The sequence below is a fragment of the Leptonotus elevatus genome, chromosome 1, assembly GCF_054856555.1.
Source record: "Leptonotus elevatus isolate MCC_2025b chromosome 1, RoL_Lele_1.0, whole genome shotgun sequence".
Lineage (NCBI taxonomy): Eukaryota > Metazoa > Chordata > Actinopteri > Syngnathiformes > Syngnathidae > Leptonotus > Leptonotus elevatus.
Window position 1 is genome coordinate 7,720,553 of NC_141239.1, and position 15,514 is coordinate 7,736,066.

A 15,514-nucleotide genomic window follows, 5' to 3' on the forward strand; every position below is an offset into this window, starting at 1 on the left:
GAGGACAAGCCGTCAGTTTCAGTGACAAAGACAGGAAAGAAACAAAAAACAGCCAAGATGTTGAGTGTCATTTAAGAAATCATTCATTCATTCAGGAACAATACAGAACTTGGTGATAGAATCCACCTACAGTACTTCTCAAGGCCAGTTTCAATCCCCCCCAACCCACCCCCCCCACCCGTCACTGATGAGTGACGAATGCCCAACCCACACCGAGTATCGCTTTTCCACACAATACACAAGTTCTTAAACTCTTGCCAAACGCCTACAGGAGTTCAGAACCAGACAGTCTCCAAAGTCTTGCTTTCCAACCGCGACGTTCAGTGTGACAGCGATTTGCGTCCCTTCAACATTCGCCGCAGGAGCACCTCAACTCCTCCTTGTGTACTGAGCCTCTTGATCCAGCCGTGGGTCCTCTTGCGTTTCAGGTTTTTGGGCTGATACTCGGTTCCTCTTTTCTTTGTCCGCACTTGCTGGTATTGCCACGGAAGCTGCCGGAAGACTCCCGTGCCCTCGGCTTGGGAATGAAGCGGTCCTATTTTGGACATATGCTGATCCGCAGGAGCTCTGGGAACAAGCCAGTTGCTGAATAATCGGAGGTGAGACTTCCCATTTACTGCTGGGATGCTGGGGGAGGAAAAAGAAAACACTATTAGTACTCATCGTCATCAACACAATTTGGTCACTGCACAATCTGAGAGCCAAATGATACAAATATGAGTTATGTCGAATGATGTTCAGTAAAACTCATTTTCCATCCATTAAAAGCAACCATTTTTTAAAGTAGTTCACATGGGTTTCGATTGGCCAAAGCGGCCGCGATCATGACAATTTAATTAATACAGTAGTATAATTTTTTTTAAGACTGCGAAAGATGCACAATCTGAGCATTATACTACTTCAAATAAAGAATGCAAGGTAGACACGAATGGCACTACTGTAAATCTTAACCAGTATGTTATTCAATAATTAATGAAAATATTCACCTCTAGCTATAATAGTAAACATTGAATTACATGGCGTCGACTAGGCAGGCTGCTAGCGTCAAGCTACGCTTACTCGTCAAATTAAAACGCACATCTCCGACATTTACAGGAAATAAGATGAGTGCTTCATTACCTGCTTGAATGGGTTATTCCGCGCAAACGGGAAAAAGATGCGAGTAAAGTATTCATTTTTGATAAATTAGCAGAATTTCTGAGGCATGTGGACGTTGAATGTCACGGATCTTCTTCTACGTCTGAATTGTGCTTTGCGGAAGTGAATATCGCGTTATTGGTACAATGACGCCACCTGCAGCTCCGGGGATGCCACTGCATATACAACAACAACAAAAGTAACAAAGTAAACATAAGGAAATATTTTATTTGTCCCTGCTAAGGTTAATTTTCTAAGTTGTTGTAGTTGTTTTTTTGGTTTTTTTTGTTGTAGGACATGTTTCAGTTCAATCCTGATTTTCCTGCCAGAATTTAGGTTGCTTTTTAAAAAAATGTTGGTATTTTCTGTATGATTACTTTCCGTTGTGCCAAGATATCAAAAAGGATATTATATATAACTGATAGTAAAAATTAAATTTTAATATTGTGGTTAAGTAAATTTCAAAGTCTTTCCTTTGTTTTTAATAGGAAAGTAGTTGAATCAGTAGTCATATTTACCAGAATCTTTATTACACGCATATCTATACTTCAATTTAAATCTAGACAATGTGTACTACTTCTGACACCTTGTGTATATGAGCACAATGTATTTGTGGCCCAGCATTTGCCTCCTGTACTTTTCTTTCTTGTCTTAAACAAAAGTATCTGTACTTTCACTTGGTACAGACGCTGGATACTTTGTCACCAAGGAGTCAAATCATTTATTTATTTGTTTGTTTCACACAAGTCTTCTACATAAATCAGAGATAGATTGGGTCATTTTGCCAACCCTGAGCAACGGAGAGATACCTAAAGATGTTACTTTAGTATTAGAAGTATTTACATCCCAACCACTGGAGAACATACGATCTGTTTCCAATCTATCTGTCCGCCAGATAGCACTGTAACAAATGTTTACAGGTGAGACACGGGGAAATCATTTAGAATCATGCAGGTGTTCATTATTGATAAAAATGAACAAACCACAAGCCTCATGGCGGCTTTGCTTACTCCTCGGAGTCCTTTTCCGTGACCTGCAGTCAAGCGCAAGGAAAGGCTGCATTGCTTTGCCAAGCCTTAGCAACAAGCACATAACGCGCTCCCATTGGCCACAGCCGGAGCGCTCGGCTCGCTCCTATTGGCCCTTTTTGCTGCCTGTCAGGAGTGAAGCCGGCTCTGCGCAGAAAGAGGCAACGGAGCTGGGTGGTACTTTTTCTGCCTTGGTGCGCAGTGACTGATGCCGAGAAAGGGGAGAGGAAGAAAAAAAAACAACAACATTGCATTTTTTGTTTAGTTTTTTCGTGATGGGCGTTTTATCACAATTCAAACTGGACGTTTTTATGCATGCACGCTCGAACGTCCTTCCCGGTCATTTTATAGTCTTCTCAAAAATGATGATGGAGGTGGTTTGACTGTTTTGCAGCATCAAATGCATGGTTTTGTCGGGCCTCGGCGGTCATCTGGTTGACTTCTAAACACCTTCATCTATCTGAGCTGCAGGTAAGAACACAGGATATGGTATATTCTCACGTGCAGTGTAATGCAATGTTGTGTAATCATCTGCATCAATACACAATGCACCTGCTCTGTATAGTGGCGCAAAAACAAAAGATAAGAATCAATAATTGATCAAGTAATACAGCCTTGCACGCTGTGATGTGGCATTTCTCCTTTTTAATCTTATTAAATGCAGCGCTATCATGCAAAGCGCAGTCATTATTAAGATTATTAAGCTTGATTGCCTGTGTCGGTTGTATGCGGCTTGGAGACGGTTGTTGTTGTTATTGTTGAGTCATTACAGTCATCGTGCGCGTTTTAACACGATTGTTGCAAGAATTGGCACCAAAAAAAAAAAGAAGTAGGTGACATTAGGCATGACTGAAAGTGGGCGCGTTTGGTGCCAAACTGCGCCATGCTGCAACATGTGTGCCCATCCAGGCTGTAGTAATTAAAATGATGATGATAATAATAATCAATAGAGCAGCACACGGTGTACCAGCTGGCAGACGAATCAACCTAATTATTCTGCAGTGCAGACAGGACAGATCGTGCAGTCTGTTTGTTTTGAGGGTTGATGAGTGGGATTCATTGAGAGTAGGTCAGCAGGGTAGTTGCGTTAAAACGACATTTTGGTGCCTTGGTGCCAATATATAGGTTTTTTTTTTCATACCAAAATATGCATATGTGCACCTTCAACACTGTAGTATCTGTGACTTTGAATGTGTGTGGCTTTAAAAATGTAGCCTGTTGAGTGACATGGTAGTTAGCAATTAACTCATTCACCGCCATTGACGGCTATAGACGTCAAAAATTCATTTGAACTATTTCTATTAATTTAACATTTTTTTCCCACTTTTGTTAACAAGAGTATGAAAACCTAGATTTTTTTTTATTGTACATTTAGAACAGATATGAAATTTGTGATTAATCGCGAATTAACTAATGAAGTCATCCGATTCATTAAAATTAAAAATTGTAATCGCCTCTTGCCCCTAATTTTTAATAATAATTTTTTTATTTTTATGAATTAATGGCAGTGAATGAGTTACGATGTCGAGTTGGCTGGCTGTTAGCCAATTTACGCGTTGAGGGACTCGGAGTCAATTGTGGCCACGTGACCGTTATCAGTTTACTGTATTTTGTTACCGTTTGTGGTATCATGTAAGTGTTCGATGTCAATTTGACTTTTGTTTTTGTTACCACATGTTTATTGTGCCGTACACATCCTGCTCTAGTCAGTGGCATCGACAAATACTGTTGTATTATATTATTATATTTCAATTTGGTTTGGTTTTGTCATGTTATTAGATAAATATGAATTGGGAGACACTCCAGATATACATATTACAGTCGCAGGCTGTTATATTCCCTTTTGATGTTTGTGCAATTGTGTGGTTATCATGAAGGGGAAGGTTTCAGTACCAAATGTGCAGCCTGCCAATTGATGCTTTCTTACACATGACGCGTAACATCTACATCAAGTAGCTGTGTCTATTTAGTTCATAACATTCACAATGGGTAAATAAAAATAAAATTAAATGACATTTTGTTGTTGTAGTAGTCCAAATAGGGTTATATTAGAATTTTCCTTCACTCAATTGGTTACCAGGTAACAAAAGATGTGACTCTTCTCACTGTTTCCTAGAGACGGTGAGAGTGTGTTTTTATGTAATGCACGAAAGCAACGTCTTTCCTTACATACAGACAGGCACAGAAATTGACCATAAAATGTCCACAGAATTGCCAAAAATGTAAGAGAGTTGAATAAAAATAAAAAAGCAGAAAATAAAATGTTCAAAAAGTGACCATAAAATGACCCCCCCCCCCCCCCCAACACGAAAGGAGGGAAATTACCATACAATGTATTTGGAATTGCCAAAAATGTAAGAGAGTTGAATTTAAAAAAAAGCAGAAAATAAAATGTTCAAAAAGTAACCATAAAATGACCCCCCCCCCCCCAAATAAAAAACACGAAAGGAGGAAAATTACCATAAAATGTATTTGGAATTGCCAAAAATGTAAGGGAGTTGAATAAAATAAAATAAAAACCCCCAACACGAAAGGAGGGAAATTACCATAAAATGTATTTGGAATTGCCAAAAATGTAAGAGAGTTGAATAAAAAAAAAAGCAGAAAATAAAATGTTCAAAAAGTAACCATAAAATGCCCCCCCCCCCCAAAAAAATAAAAAACACGAAAGGAGGAAAATTACCATAAAATGTATTTGGAATTGCCAAAAATGTAAGAGAGTTGAATAACAAAAAAAAAAGCAGAAAATAAAATGTTCAAAAAGTGACCATAAAATGACCCCCCCACCCCAACACGAAAGGAGGGAAATTACCATAAAATGTATTTGGAATTGCCAAAAATGTAAGAGAGTTGAATAAAAAAAAAAGCAGAAAATAAAATGTTCAAAAAGTAACCATAAAATGACCCCCCCCCCCAAATAAAAAACACGAAAGGAGGAAAATTACCATAAAATGTATTTGGAATTGCCAAAAATGTAAGGGAGTTGAATAAAATTAAAAAAAAGCAGAAAATAAAATGTTCAAAAAGTAACCATAAAATGCCCCCCCCCCCCAAAAAAAAACACGAAAGGAGGAAAATTACCATAAAATTTATTTGGAATTGCTAAAAACAAACAAACAAAAAAGTCAGAAAACTGCAACCTTGCCACCAAAAACTTAAGAAAACTGATTTTAGAAAAGGCAGAGAAAAAACATTAAAAAAGGAACTATAAAATGTCCAAAACTAAAAGAACAAGCCCAAAAATGACCTTAAAATGTCCCAAAAATTAACTAAAAGCATCAAAAAATTGCAAGCAAATTTACAAATAAATAAATAAATAAAAAATAGACATAAAATGTCCAAAAAAGAGAGGCAGAAAATGACCATAATTTGTTCATAAAATTGCCCAAAATGTCAGAAATTTGCCAGAAAGGCAGAAAAGTCTGTAAAACGTATGACAATGAAGTAGGAAAAATAACAAAAAATAAAATAAAATAATCCAAAAATGGATGACGAAGGGTAGAAGAAAATAAATGTAAAAGTATTGGACACTGTACATTTCTGTGTTATTGTGCAGCTCTAATTAGCTCTCCGTATGTTTTGCAGCTCCAGACAGATTTGTTGCTATTTATTTGGCCTAAAATAACCCTTTTAACTCTTTCGCTGCCATTGACGGCTATAGACATCAAAAATTCATTTTAACTATTTCTATTAGTTTAACATTTTTTTTCCACTTTTGCTAACAAAAGTATGAAAACCTAGAATTTTTTTATTGTACATTCAGAACAGATTTGTGATGAATCGTTAGTTAACTAGTGAAGTCATGTGATTAATCACAATTAAAAATGTTAATCGGCTGACGCCCCTAATTTAGAAAAAAAATATAAAAAAAATAAGTGGCGTCAGACGATTAAGATTTGTAATCGTAATTAACCGCATGACTTCAATGGCTGACTAACGATTAATCACAAATTTGATATCTGTTATAAATATAAATATAATATAAATATAAAAAAATGTGAAACTAATAGAAATAGTTCACATGAATTTTTGACGTCTATAGTCGTCAATGGCAGTGAATGAGTTAATAGTAAAGATTACTGACCTATGTGGACTAGGCCTAACTCGTGCAAATTTACTCCTCATGCAATAACTACTATTGAGCATCAGTAAAATTAAGTGGAAATGAAAAAAAATCAGTCCTTCACTACAGATAAGCTATTGAATGAGAAACTTTTTCAAATTTTTGTACTGGTAGTATCTATACAGGATATCCAAATGTGGCTATGCTAAAAGGGAAGTGTTATAAATAACATGTGTCAGTCCAGCATGTGAATGTTGAGTCTTAAATGACATTGTAGACACCAGACTAGACAGTGTAGTTAGTCCCGTGGCCCATTTGTCTCTTTGCCTAGCTTCCAACTTTTTGTTTTGAGGTGAGTGTAATAGATGAGCTTTTTGAAGACCGGACATCATTTTGTTGTCAATTTGAAGGACAATGAAGGATTTTACTTGTCAAGAGAAAAAGAGCTAAAAAATGTACGCATAAAATCATTGTTGTATTGGCGTGACATCCATTTCCAAGTGAGCAGTTTTCAAATTAAAAATATATGCTAATAAAAAATAAAAAAAAGTAGTCTGCAAGTAGCTCAATAGTACATGCATTTTTTTTTTTTTTTTTTTACTGTAGGCCTATTTGTCTCTACTCAATATGAAGGACAATGAAGGATTTTACTTGTCAAGAGAAAAAGAGCTAAAAAATGTACGCATAAAATAATTGTTGTATTGGCGTGACATCCATTTCCAAGTGAGCAGTTTTCTAATTAAAAATATATTCTAATAAAAAAAATAAAAAAAAGTAGTCTGCAAGTAGCTCAATAGTACATGAAGTTGTTTTATTTTATTTTTTTACTGTAGGCCTATTTGTCTCTACTCAATATTTTTCACAGAAATCATGTGCAGTTTTTGTTGTTCCCGCAGGAAGTCACCATGCTGACCACTATCACAGAAGGAATACTTTGCTGCCTAACTGGGAAGGCCGCCCGTCTCGTTTTACCACTGGAGTCGACGGAGCCCTCCGACGGCTTCGAGTTCGTGGAGGTGAAACCCGGACGGGTCCTGCGAGTCCGTCACATCGTCCCCGAGCGTCAGCCTGTCGACGAGCACATCGCGGCCCGAGAGCCTAAAAACGACACCAACGCCAGCAGCGGCGTCCACTGCAAGAGGAAGATCACGGTGTATCGCAACGGCCAGCTGGTGATCGAGAATCTTGGCGATGTTTTGCACTCGGAGATCCTTCAGTGTCAGGACGGCGACGTGGAGCCGTGCAGTACCGTAGAGGTGGAGCTGGCCGACTACAAAGAACTGGCATCTTCCCCGGACCCTAAACCCGTTCCGCCTGCCGTACCGCCACCTGCTGGCGACCAAAAGCCCGCCCCGCCTCCTCGCCGCCGACGCCGGAAGCCAAAGCGCACCGTGCTGATCGACTCCAAGAGGGTGATCTCCAGTTGCAAGGGGACGCACTCGGATGTGGCGCTGTTCTTTGTGCACGGTGTGGGAGGCTCGTTGGACATATGGAGCAGTCAACTGGACTTCTTCTCCAGGCTGGGCTATGAGGTCATCGCGCCGGATTTGGCGGGACACGGAGCCAGCACGGCCCCGCAGATTGCGGCGGCGTACACTTTTTACGCCCTGGCCGAGGACCTGCGCGCCATCTTCAAGAGATACGCTCGGAAACGCAACATCCTCATTGGCCACTCTTATGGGTGAGTCAAGCAGAGCAGAGCCCCGGCTTAATGGGGGGGGGGGGGGGTGGATTCACGTAGCACTGCCTTGCATCCATCCGTTGAATGGCGCCCGCTGACCAGCATTTTTACAGTGCATACACATATAGTTGACAGCAACGCCGTGGTGAGTACGTTGACGCCGCAGCCATTTTGGATGAGGCAAAGTGAAGCTATTTGAAAAGATGCCTCATTCAGTTCATCCTTGGAGATGTGTCATCAAGCCACAACTCATTGGATTAATAGGGAACCATCACCTTTTGATTATATTATCCCATTCTAACCCAAGCTTACTAAATATTTGCCGATTTAATGGCAAATACAATTGCCACGTCCAATATGGCGGATGCGCTGACATATCGCTTCAAACGGGCTCCTGTTTGAACGGTGTTTGTAGCAGAATTAAAAAGCAAAGCAAAATCCAACCTTGGACTGGCACGGACCCTTATGGCCCATCACAATGCCCCGCAGTGGCCAAATCGAGTACAACATGAACAGCGCTCCCAATAAAGGCACATACAAACAAAGGGAATAAAAAAAACGTTTTTTTAATCGATTTTGGGGCATTTAAAATCCATTTTGAATTGTACTAAATTCTTATAAGAATCGCTTTTTCGGCACACGCCTACTAAACATACACTAAAAGTTACTTACTCTACTCTTAAATATTGGGAAATAGTTGCTTATTATCTATTTTGTATTAACTACAAAATACTCTCTAAAAAGTTACCTAAATAAATACTGATTAAAATGTACTGAAATATTCCTGTAAAGATAATGAAATAGTCTTGAAACCAACTAAGTACTCCCCAAAGTCTCAGCGAGCGACCGCGTTCCTTCGAGTCAGTAGCAACTTGACGCTGCGTCCCACAGGGTGTCCTTCTGCACGTTCCTGGCCCACGAATATCCTGACCTGGTCCACAAGGTGGTGATGATCAATGGAGGTGGTCCCACAGCCTTGGAGCCTAGCCTCTGTTCCATCTTCCAGCTGCCATCTTGTGTCCTCCACTGTCTGTCCCCGTGCTTGGCCTGGAGTTTCCTCAAGTAAGTTCATCGGCACCAGCGTTATTATAGTTTTGGAATGTTTCATTTTAGTTCATTTTTATTTCGTTTTGAGTTTTGTTTTTTACATTTAGTTAGTTTTAATGAGTTTTCAGGGTGGTTCTGTTAGTTTTGATTAGTTTGAGTTATTTCATAAATGCTTAGTTTTAGTTAGTTTCAGTATTAGTTTTAGTTTTTTTCCCCAAATGTGTATTACTTGTGCGCAATATAAATAAAAAAAAACACCATGGGAGCAACGTCATCTGAAGGTGCTTTTCTATTGGCTGCTGCTAGATGACGTCACTTTTGTGTGAGACACTTTCAAATGTCCTTATCCCGGTTAATATCAAAATAAATCATCCCCAAAGGCTCATGCATTAAATTGATTACCAAAGACTAAAACTAAGGACATTTTTTGCTCTAATTATAGTTTTAGTTAGTTTTATAAACTTCATTTTTTAACTCATTCACTGCCATTGGCGACTATAGATGTCAAAAATTCATGTGAACTATTTCTATTAGTTTAACTTTTTTTTTTTTTATGAAAACCTAGATTTTTTTATTGTACATTTATAACAGATGTAGAATTGTCAATGCAATTAATTACGATTAAATGCCCCTTATTTTAATTTTTTTTTTATTAGGACCGTCAGGCAATTACATTTTTTAATTGTAATTAATCACATGACTTCACTTGTTAACTAGCGATTAATCACACATTTTATATCTGTTCTAAATTTACAATAATTGTTTTCTAGGTTTTCATACTCTTGTTAGCAAAAGTGGAAAAAAATGTTAAACTAATAGAAATAGTTAAAATGAATTTTTGACGTCTATAGCCGTCAATGGCAATAAATGAGTTAAAAAGCTTTTTTTTTCATTAACAAAATTGTTTTTTCGACATTTAGTTTTAGTTTTTTCATTCGTTTTAGTTAACTATAATAACCTCGCTCGGCACAAACATCAGATTACAAAGTTGACTTCTTTAGCTTTGAATAACACGTCACAGCAACGCGACATCATCAAGTTTAATTTTCAATCTGTCCCCCCTTTTTCTCCCCCTCCAATTCAAGAGCTGGGTTTGCCCACCAGGGTGCCAAAGAAAAGCAGCTGTTGAAGCAGGGCAACGCCTTCAACGTGTCCCCGTTCGTGCTGCGTGCCATGATGAGCGGCCAGTACTGGCCTGAAGGTGATGAGGTTTACCATGCTGAGCTCACTGTGCCCATCCTTCTGGTTCACGGCATGTGTGACAAGTTTGTGCCCATGGATGAGGACCAACGCATGGCAGAGGTACCAGTACTCACAAAAAGTTTGGGATCTTGTCTTTTGAATGCACGACTTGCTGTTTTCTAACAAAGAGCTGATTCAATAGTGAGTCGTGTCGTTCAACTCCGTGTTAAGGAACAGCAAGGACCAACAGAGCCATTTCCTGGTTCAATTAGAGGGAATGGCTACTGATATTATCTGCAGCCGCGGGTCATCTGCAGGTTGCAACAAAATTAAGTGGAGATTGGAAGAGTCACAGGAATACGGAAGCCCATTTCCACCATATTTCTTTATTAAATCCACTCGAAGCCTGTTTTTGACAGTGGATTTTTAATTTTCTTTAACTGTCAGAAGCCTGTTTCTACGAAAAGCGTATTGCATTCATTTGAAGAAAAAAAAATCGTTTTTTGGGGGGGGTGAGGGGTGGGTTGAAGATTTTTTTTAAATTTTGTTATTTGGAATATATTTTCTTTTCGTCGTTTTTCTATCATTAAAAAAATACAAAAACGGGGGAGAAAAATATTCCCAAAAAACTGAAAAAAAGAATATTCTGGAAAAAATTATCCTGAAAACTGGGAAAAAATATTCTAAGAATTATTCCGAAAAACAGAAAATAATTATTTCAAGAAACGGAAACGGAAAAAAATATTCCCCCCGCCCCCAAAAAAAGAAAAAAATATTCTGAAGAACAAACACACAAAAAATCCCCAAAACAGGTAAAAATATTCTGAAAATTAGAAAAAAAAGTATTCCAAAAAACAAAAAAGAATAATTTCGAAAAACAGAAAAAAAATATTCTAAAAAACAAACAAAACAATCTGAAAAACAGAAAAGAAAACCAGAAACTATATATTCCGAAACACAGAAAATATTCAAAATAAAGAAAAAAAATCCATAAAACAAAAATAAACAACAACAAAAACCTTGAAAAAAAGAAAGAATAAATAATAGTTATTTAAAAAAAAAAAAAAACGTCCAAAAATAAGTGGATGCAATACACTTCCATAGAAATGGTCTTCAATAAAAAAAAAAAATCCCACCAGCTAAAATTAACTTTTACAGTAAAATAACTAACTAAATAAATAAATAATGTCAGGGATGGGCTTACATACAGACCGGGTTAGAAGTTGGTGTCCATTTCAGGGATGAAATGCCCGTTGTGTAATTTCCATTGTGGAGATTGTGCAAAAAACCCTTGAACAAGTTAAACAAGTTTAGCGACGGTCAAATTAAATTCACCTGTAAAGATTTCATTCTAAAATGTCACCCAACAGCCCCAAACCCTTTTGTGCTCACTCGTGTATTATTTGCATTCATGTTTGTTTCCCTTTTTAGATCCTCCTATTTGCCTTCCTAAAAGTCATCGAGGAAGGAAGCCACATGGTGATGATGGAGTGTCCCGACACGGTCAACACCCTCCTTCACGAGTTCTTTCTATGGGAGCCCGACGTGTCCAAAAAAGACTGCGGCAAGACGGAGGCCGAGAAGTGCGCCGCATCGAGTGACGCACTCCACACGCTGAGAATCAACAAGTCCACGGACAAATAACCAACAAGGATTTTGAGGTTCTTGTCAAGGAATGAAGCGGATGGCCTTTTTTTGGGGGGGCTGATGTCGAAATGTCCTTCAGGCTGCTTCCGGGCTGAGAGCTGTTACATACAAGGCCGCGTCTCCAGGATGAGGCGCGGCCGCTGGTGCTCGGAGATAAAGCTGGACTAATGGCACACTGCCAACCAGACAACAATGAATGGATGGACATAAAGATGAGAGACGCAAAGATCAATTCATCGGGCCTTTTTATTTATTACCGTTTTTGTGCGCACAACTGGAGGTCAGAAGTTACGAGTCGTGTCATGAGTGTGTCGTGTTTCTCAGAAAGCGACACGCAAAAGTCATGAAATGTGAGCGCGGGTTTCTTTGCCTGCGTCTTTTATATCGTGTCAAATGCTGCAAGTGCAAAGGTTACACGCTCAAAATTGGCTCAAGCTTACATGTGTGGATGTCCAGTGGAAATCTTGGACGGACAGCGATACTAATTATGCAACGTTTACTTAGAATACAGAACGACCCAGACACATATTTGAACTCATATACTGCACATTTTTCACATATTGTCCACATATCTTTGTTGATGGGCGGAGCCTATTTTTCACAAATTAAAACAATTGGTACGTCCCAAAGTGGGCCTATTATTACAAGTTAACTATTCTAAAGTGTTATAAAAAAAAAGAGCTTTATTTACCAATACAATGTTAAATAATCCCAGAAAAATGATCTATTTGCAAGGATTTCGCCTGACAGTGACAACCTAAAGGCTATGTTGTTGCATGAATATTTAGTATATAACGAAATATAAGCAAATGAATTTCTTCAGTATTATATAATGTCAAAAGAAAAGTATTGAGGCGCTGCAATTGTCTTACATACAGTGATGCCTTGCGACGCGAGCGACTTGATTTAAGAGTTTTTTCTTTTTATTTAAGAGTTTCCACAACAAGTAGCAATTTGGCAGGTAGCAAACCATTCCTCAAAATAGAGGCTTCACGCTCGTTATTGCCGCTCCCAGTTGAAGTTTACCTCTCAAACTAAACATAAAAAAAAGAGAATTACCGTTTGTGTACAAAACCACGTAAATCTGCTAGCTTAATGCTAACGCTTAATGGCAAATGCCATAAGAGCATCTATGTGGCACCTATTTAAACCCAAATATTGCATGAAGATGTAGACAGGCAAAATAATAACACTCACGGGCACTTTATTTATTTTTATCTCCTATAAATAATGACTACTATGACTAGCATTAACAGAGTCATGAGAGTAACTGTTATTCACTTGTGTCTGCATGTATTATACTGCCCCTGGTGGCCAAATCGCGCCCACCAGAAGGAGCTGCAAGGATTTAATTAAGAGGCACAAACTATGTAATTCTTTACATTCTATCAAATTATATGAATACTGTATGTTTTTATAAAGCTTAACCAAGCAAATTTCCTTCTTAACTCATTCACTGCCATTGACGGCTATAGACGTAAAAAAATCATTTGAACTATTTATATTAGTTTAACATTTTTTCCTACTTTTGTTAACAAGAGTATGAAAACCTAAAAATAAAAATAATTTAGAACAGATATAGAATTTGTGATTAATCGTGAGTTAACTATTGAAGTCATGCAATTACTTATGAAAATTTTTAATCATCTGACACCCCTAATTTTTAATCATATTTTCTTTTTTTTTTATTAATTAAAAAAAGTAATTATTTTTTTTTTCAATAAACTTTTCATTTTTCTTTAAAAAAAAAGAAAAGATTATTAAAATTTAGGGGCATCAGGCGATTAATTTTTTAATCATAATTAATCGCATGACTTCACTAGTTAACTCACGATTATTCACCAATTTTATACCTGTTCTAAATGTACAATTAAAAAAAATCTAGGTTTTCTCACAAAAGTGGGAAAAAATTATATAAATTGTTCAAATTAATTTTTGACGTCTATAGCCAAAGACTCAAATACGAGTATAGTGACATAAAATCAACTCATCTCTCAAGGCATCACTGTATTTTTGAATTCATTCTAAAATCCCACAAGCTGCCGTAGCCTCATCATTTTGTAATCGTAACAACTGCTTTGAGCTTTTGTGTCTTTTGGCGGACGAATGCAAACTCTCCGGTCCACCCACTTGGCGGCGAGAAGAATAAATGATCTCAGCCTTTTGCTCACTCAAAGACATTCATTCATGGGTGTTGACTTGTCTCATAGTGGGACAGTAAAGTACCAGTCAAAGCACAGTCTTTTATGATCTCTGCTGACGGCGGGTTATCATGGCGGAAGGTGTCATGGTGGTTTTGAAACTGGTTGTACAGTGCTTCAAATCAAATCAAATCTAAGTCAACCAAAACAAATCAAAGTAGCATTGTGCTAAATCTGGTGCAACCATCTTTACTGCACACTGTCCTTTTAATAAACTAAACTCAAACAAGAGTAGTTCTATTTCGTCCCCCCGGCCGCCAGATGGCGGTGCTTCAAGCACTGACGTTCCCTTCGCGCATGCGCAAGGAACATTCAGTGCTTGAAGCACCGCCATCTGGCGGTCGGGAGGGACGAAATAGAACTAAGTCGTAACTTACGTTTTATGCAACGAGAGCAAAGTGGAATTGTGAAGAACTCAGATATAATTGAATCGCGATGGACTTTCCCCCCAAACCAACAATGCTACCGATGTAACGTTCTGTCCTACATGTCTATTTTGATGTTAAAGGTCAGTAAAACTGTATGGACTACAGGGTGCACATGTACTTCCTCCTCTGCTACAAGTGTGCATACTTATTGTAAGTGATTTCAGTGTGCTATATCTTCTTGTGATTAACAAAATGTGTTAATGTTTTGACTGCATTTATTCATGGGAATCATAAGATATGCACTGCTTGATTGTGGATGCATAAAACAACGTATAGCCGATCCACACCGTCGGAGTCACTGTATGAATGTGCCTTTTCTGGCATGAAATAAAAATGATGTTCACAGTCTTGGGGTGTTTCTGTTACAAGATAGATGATGCCGCCACCATTATGTGTCACAGTAGCTATGTTATTCTTATGGTGGTGAGCAGTGTTGTTTTTGGCAAACATACCTTTTGGAATTTGGGCCCAAAAAGTTCAACCATGGTACTTGCAAACTTTTGCAAAAACTCACTTAAAGTATCCCGGGAAGGGATTATGAACGGAATAACGACATACATTTTCTAGTAACGGAATAATCGAATTTAATTACTTTCCCCATATGAGGAACTCCGTTACATTATTGTATAACTCATCAAGTAATTAGTGGTTTTGGTCACATTGGAACAAATGCTGCAATATCATCAACTGTATTCTATCACATTGCGAAAATAACCTGATCCTCTAAATCATTGCCACCACACCATGACAAGTCAATAACACAGCTGGGAGGTCATTATGTATGGAGGACCAAAACTGCCAAAATTAAAATAAATAAATGATTAAATAAATGAATAAAAGCGAAAAATAAAAACAGATGTAAAAAAATATAATAAAAAATTAAATACAACAAATTCTCTCTCTCTCTCTCTCTCTCTCTCTCTCTCTCTCTCTCTCTCTCTCTCTCTCTCTCTCTCTCTCTCTATATATATATATATATATATATATATATATATATATTCCATAAATAATTAAAAGTCCAAATAAATTTAAAAAAACAAGATTCAAAATCTAAAAAATAAATTTCTAAATAAATGTCAAGTAATGGAGTCATCAAATTA

General features: G+C 37.7%; 2 protein-coding genes across 2 annotated transcripts; one reads left to right on the top strand and one right to left on the bottom strand.

Annotated features, from left to right (window-relative positions):
• Positions 1 to 199: 199 nt before the first annotated feature.
• Positions 200 to 1,281, bottom strand: mrpl34 (mitochondrial ribosomal protein L34). Its single transcript, XM_086085719.1, has 2 exons — positions 1,120 to 1,281; positions 200 to 627 (listed from the first exon to the last, which is right to left on the bottom strand). The coding sequence occupies exons 1-2, from the start codon at positions 1,173 to 1,175 to the stop codon at positions 321 to 323; spliced, it is 363 nt and encodes a 120-aa protein (XP_085941845.1). The 5' UTR covers positions 1,176 to 1,281; the 3' UTR covers positions 200 to 320.
• Positions 1,282 to 2,322: 1,041 nt separating this feature from the next.
• LOC147180551 (protein ABHD8-like) lies at positions 2,323 to 14,762 on the top strand. Its single transcript, XM_086094522.1, has 5 exons — positions 2,323 to 2,636; positions 7,125 to 7,909; positions 8,801 to 8,971; positions 10,042 to 10,258; positions 11,570 to 14,762. The coding sequence occupies exons 2-5, from the start codon at positions 7,134 to 7,136 to the stop codon at positions 11,780 to 11,782; spliced, it is 1,377 nt and encodes a 458-aa protein (XP_085950648.1). The 5' UTR covers positions 2,323 to 2,636; positions 7,125 to 7,133; the 3' UTR covers positions 11,783 to 14,762.
• The last annotated feature ends 752 nt before the right edge of the window (positions 14,763 to 15,514 follow it).

Bases quoted from the DNA above. Each gene is read 5' to 3' on its own strand.
- mrpl34 (XM_086085719.1), bottom strand. From the start codon at position 1,175: ATGAATACTTTACTCGCATCTTTTTCCCGTTTGCGCGGAATAACCCAT. The intron at 628-1,119 runs GTAATGAAGCAC...TTCCTCCCCCAG, and splicing joins GGAATAACCCATTCAAGCAG to CATCCCAGCAGTAAATGGGA.
- LOC147180551 (XM_086094522.1), top strand. From the start codon at position 7,134: ATGCTGACCACTATCACAGAAGGAATACTTTGCTGCCTAACTGGGAAG. The intron at 7,910-8,800 runs GTGAGTCAAGCA...TGCGTCCCACAG, and splicing joins CTCATTGGCCACTCTTATGG to GGTGTCCTTCTGCACGTTCC. The intron at 8,972-10,041 runs GTAAGTTCATCG...CTCCAATTCAAG, and splicing joins TTGGCCTGGAGTTTCCTCAA to AGCTGGGTTTGCCCACCAGG.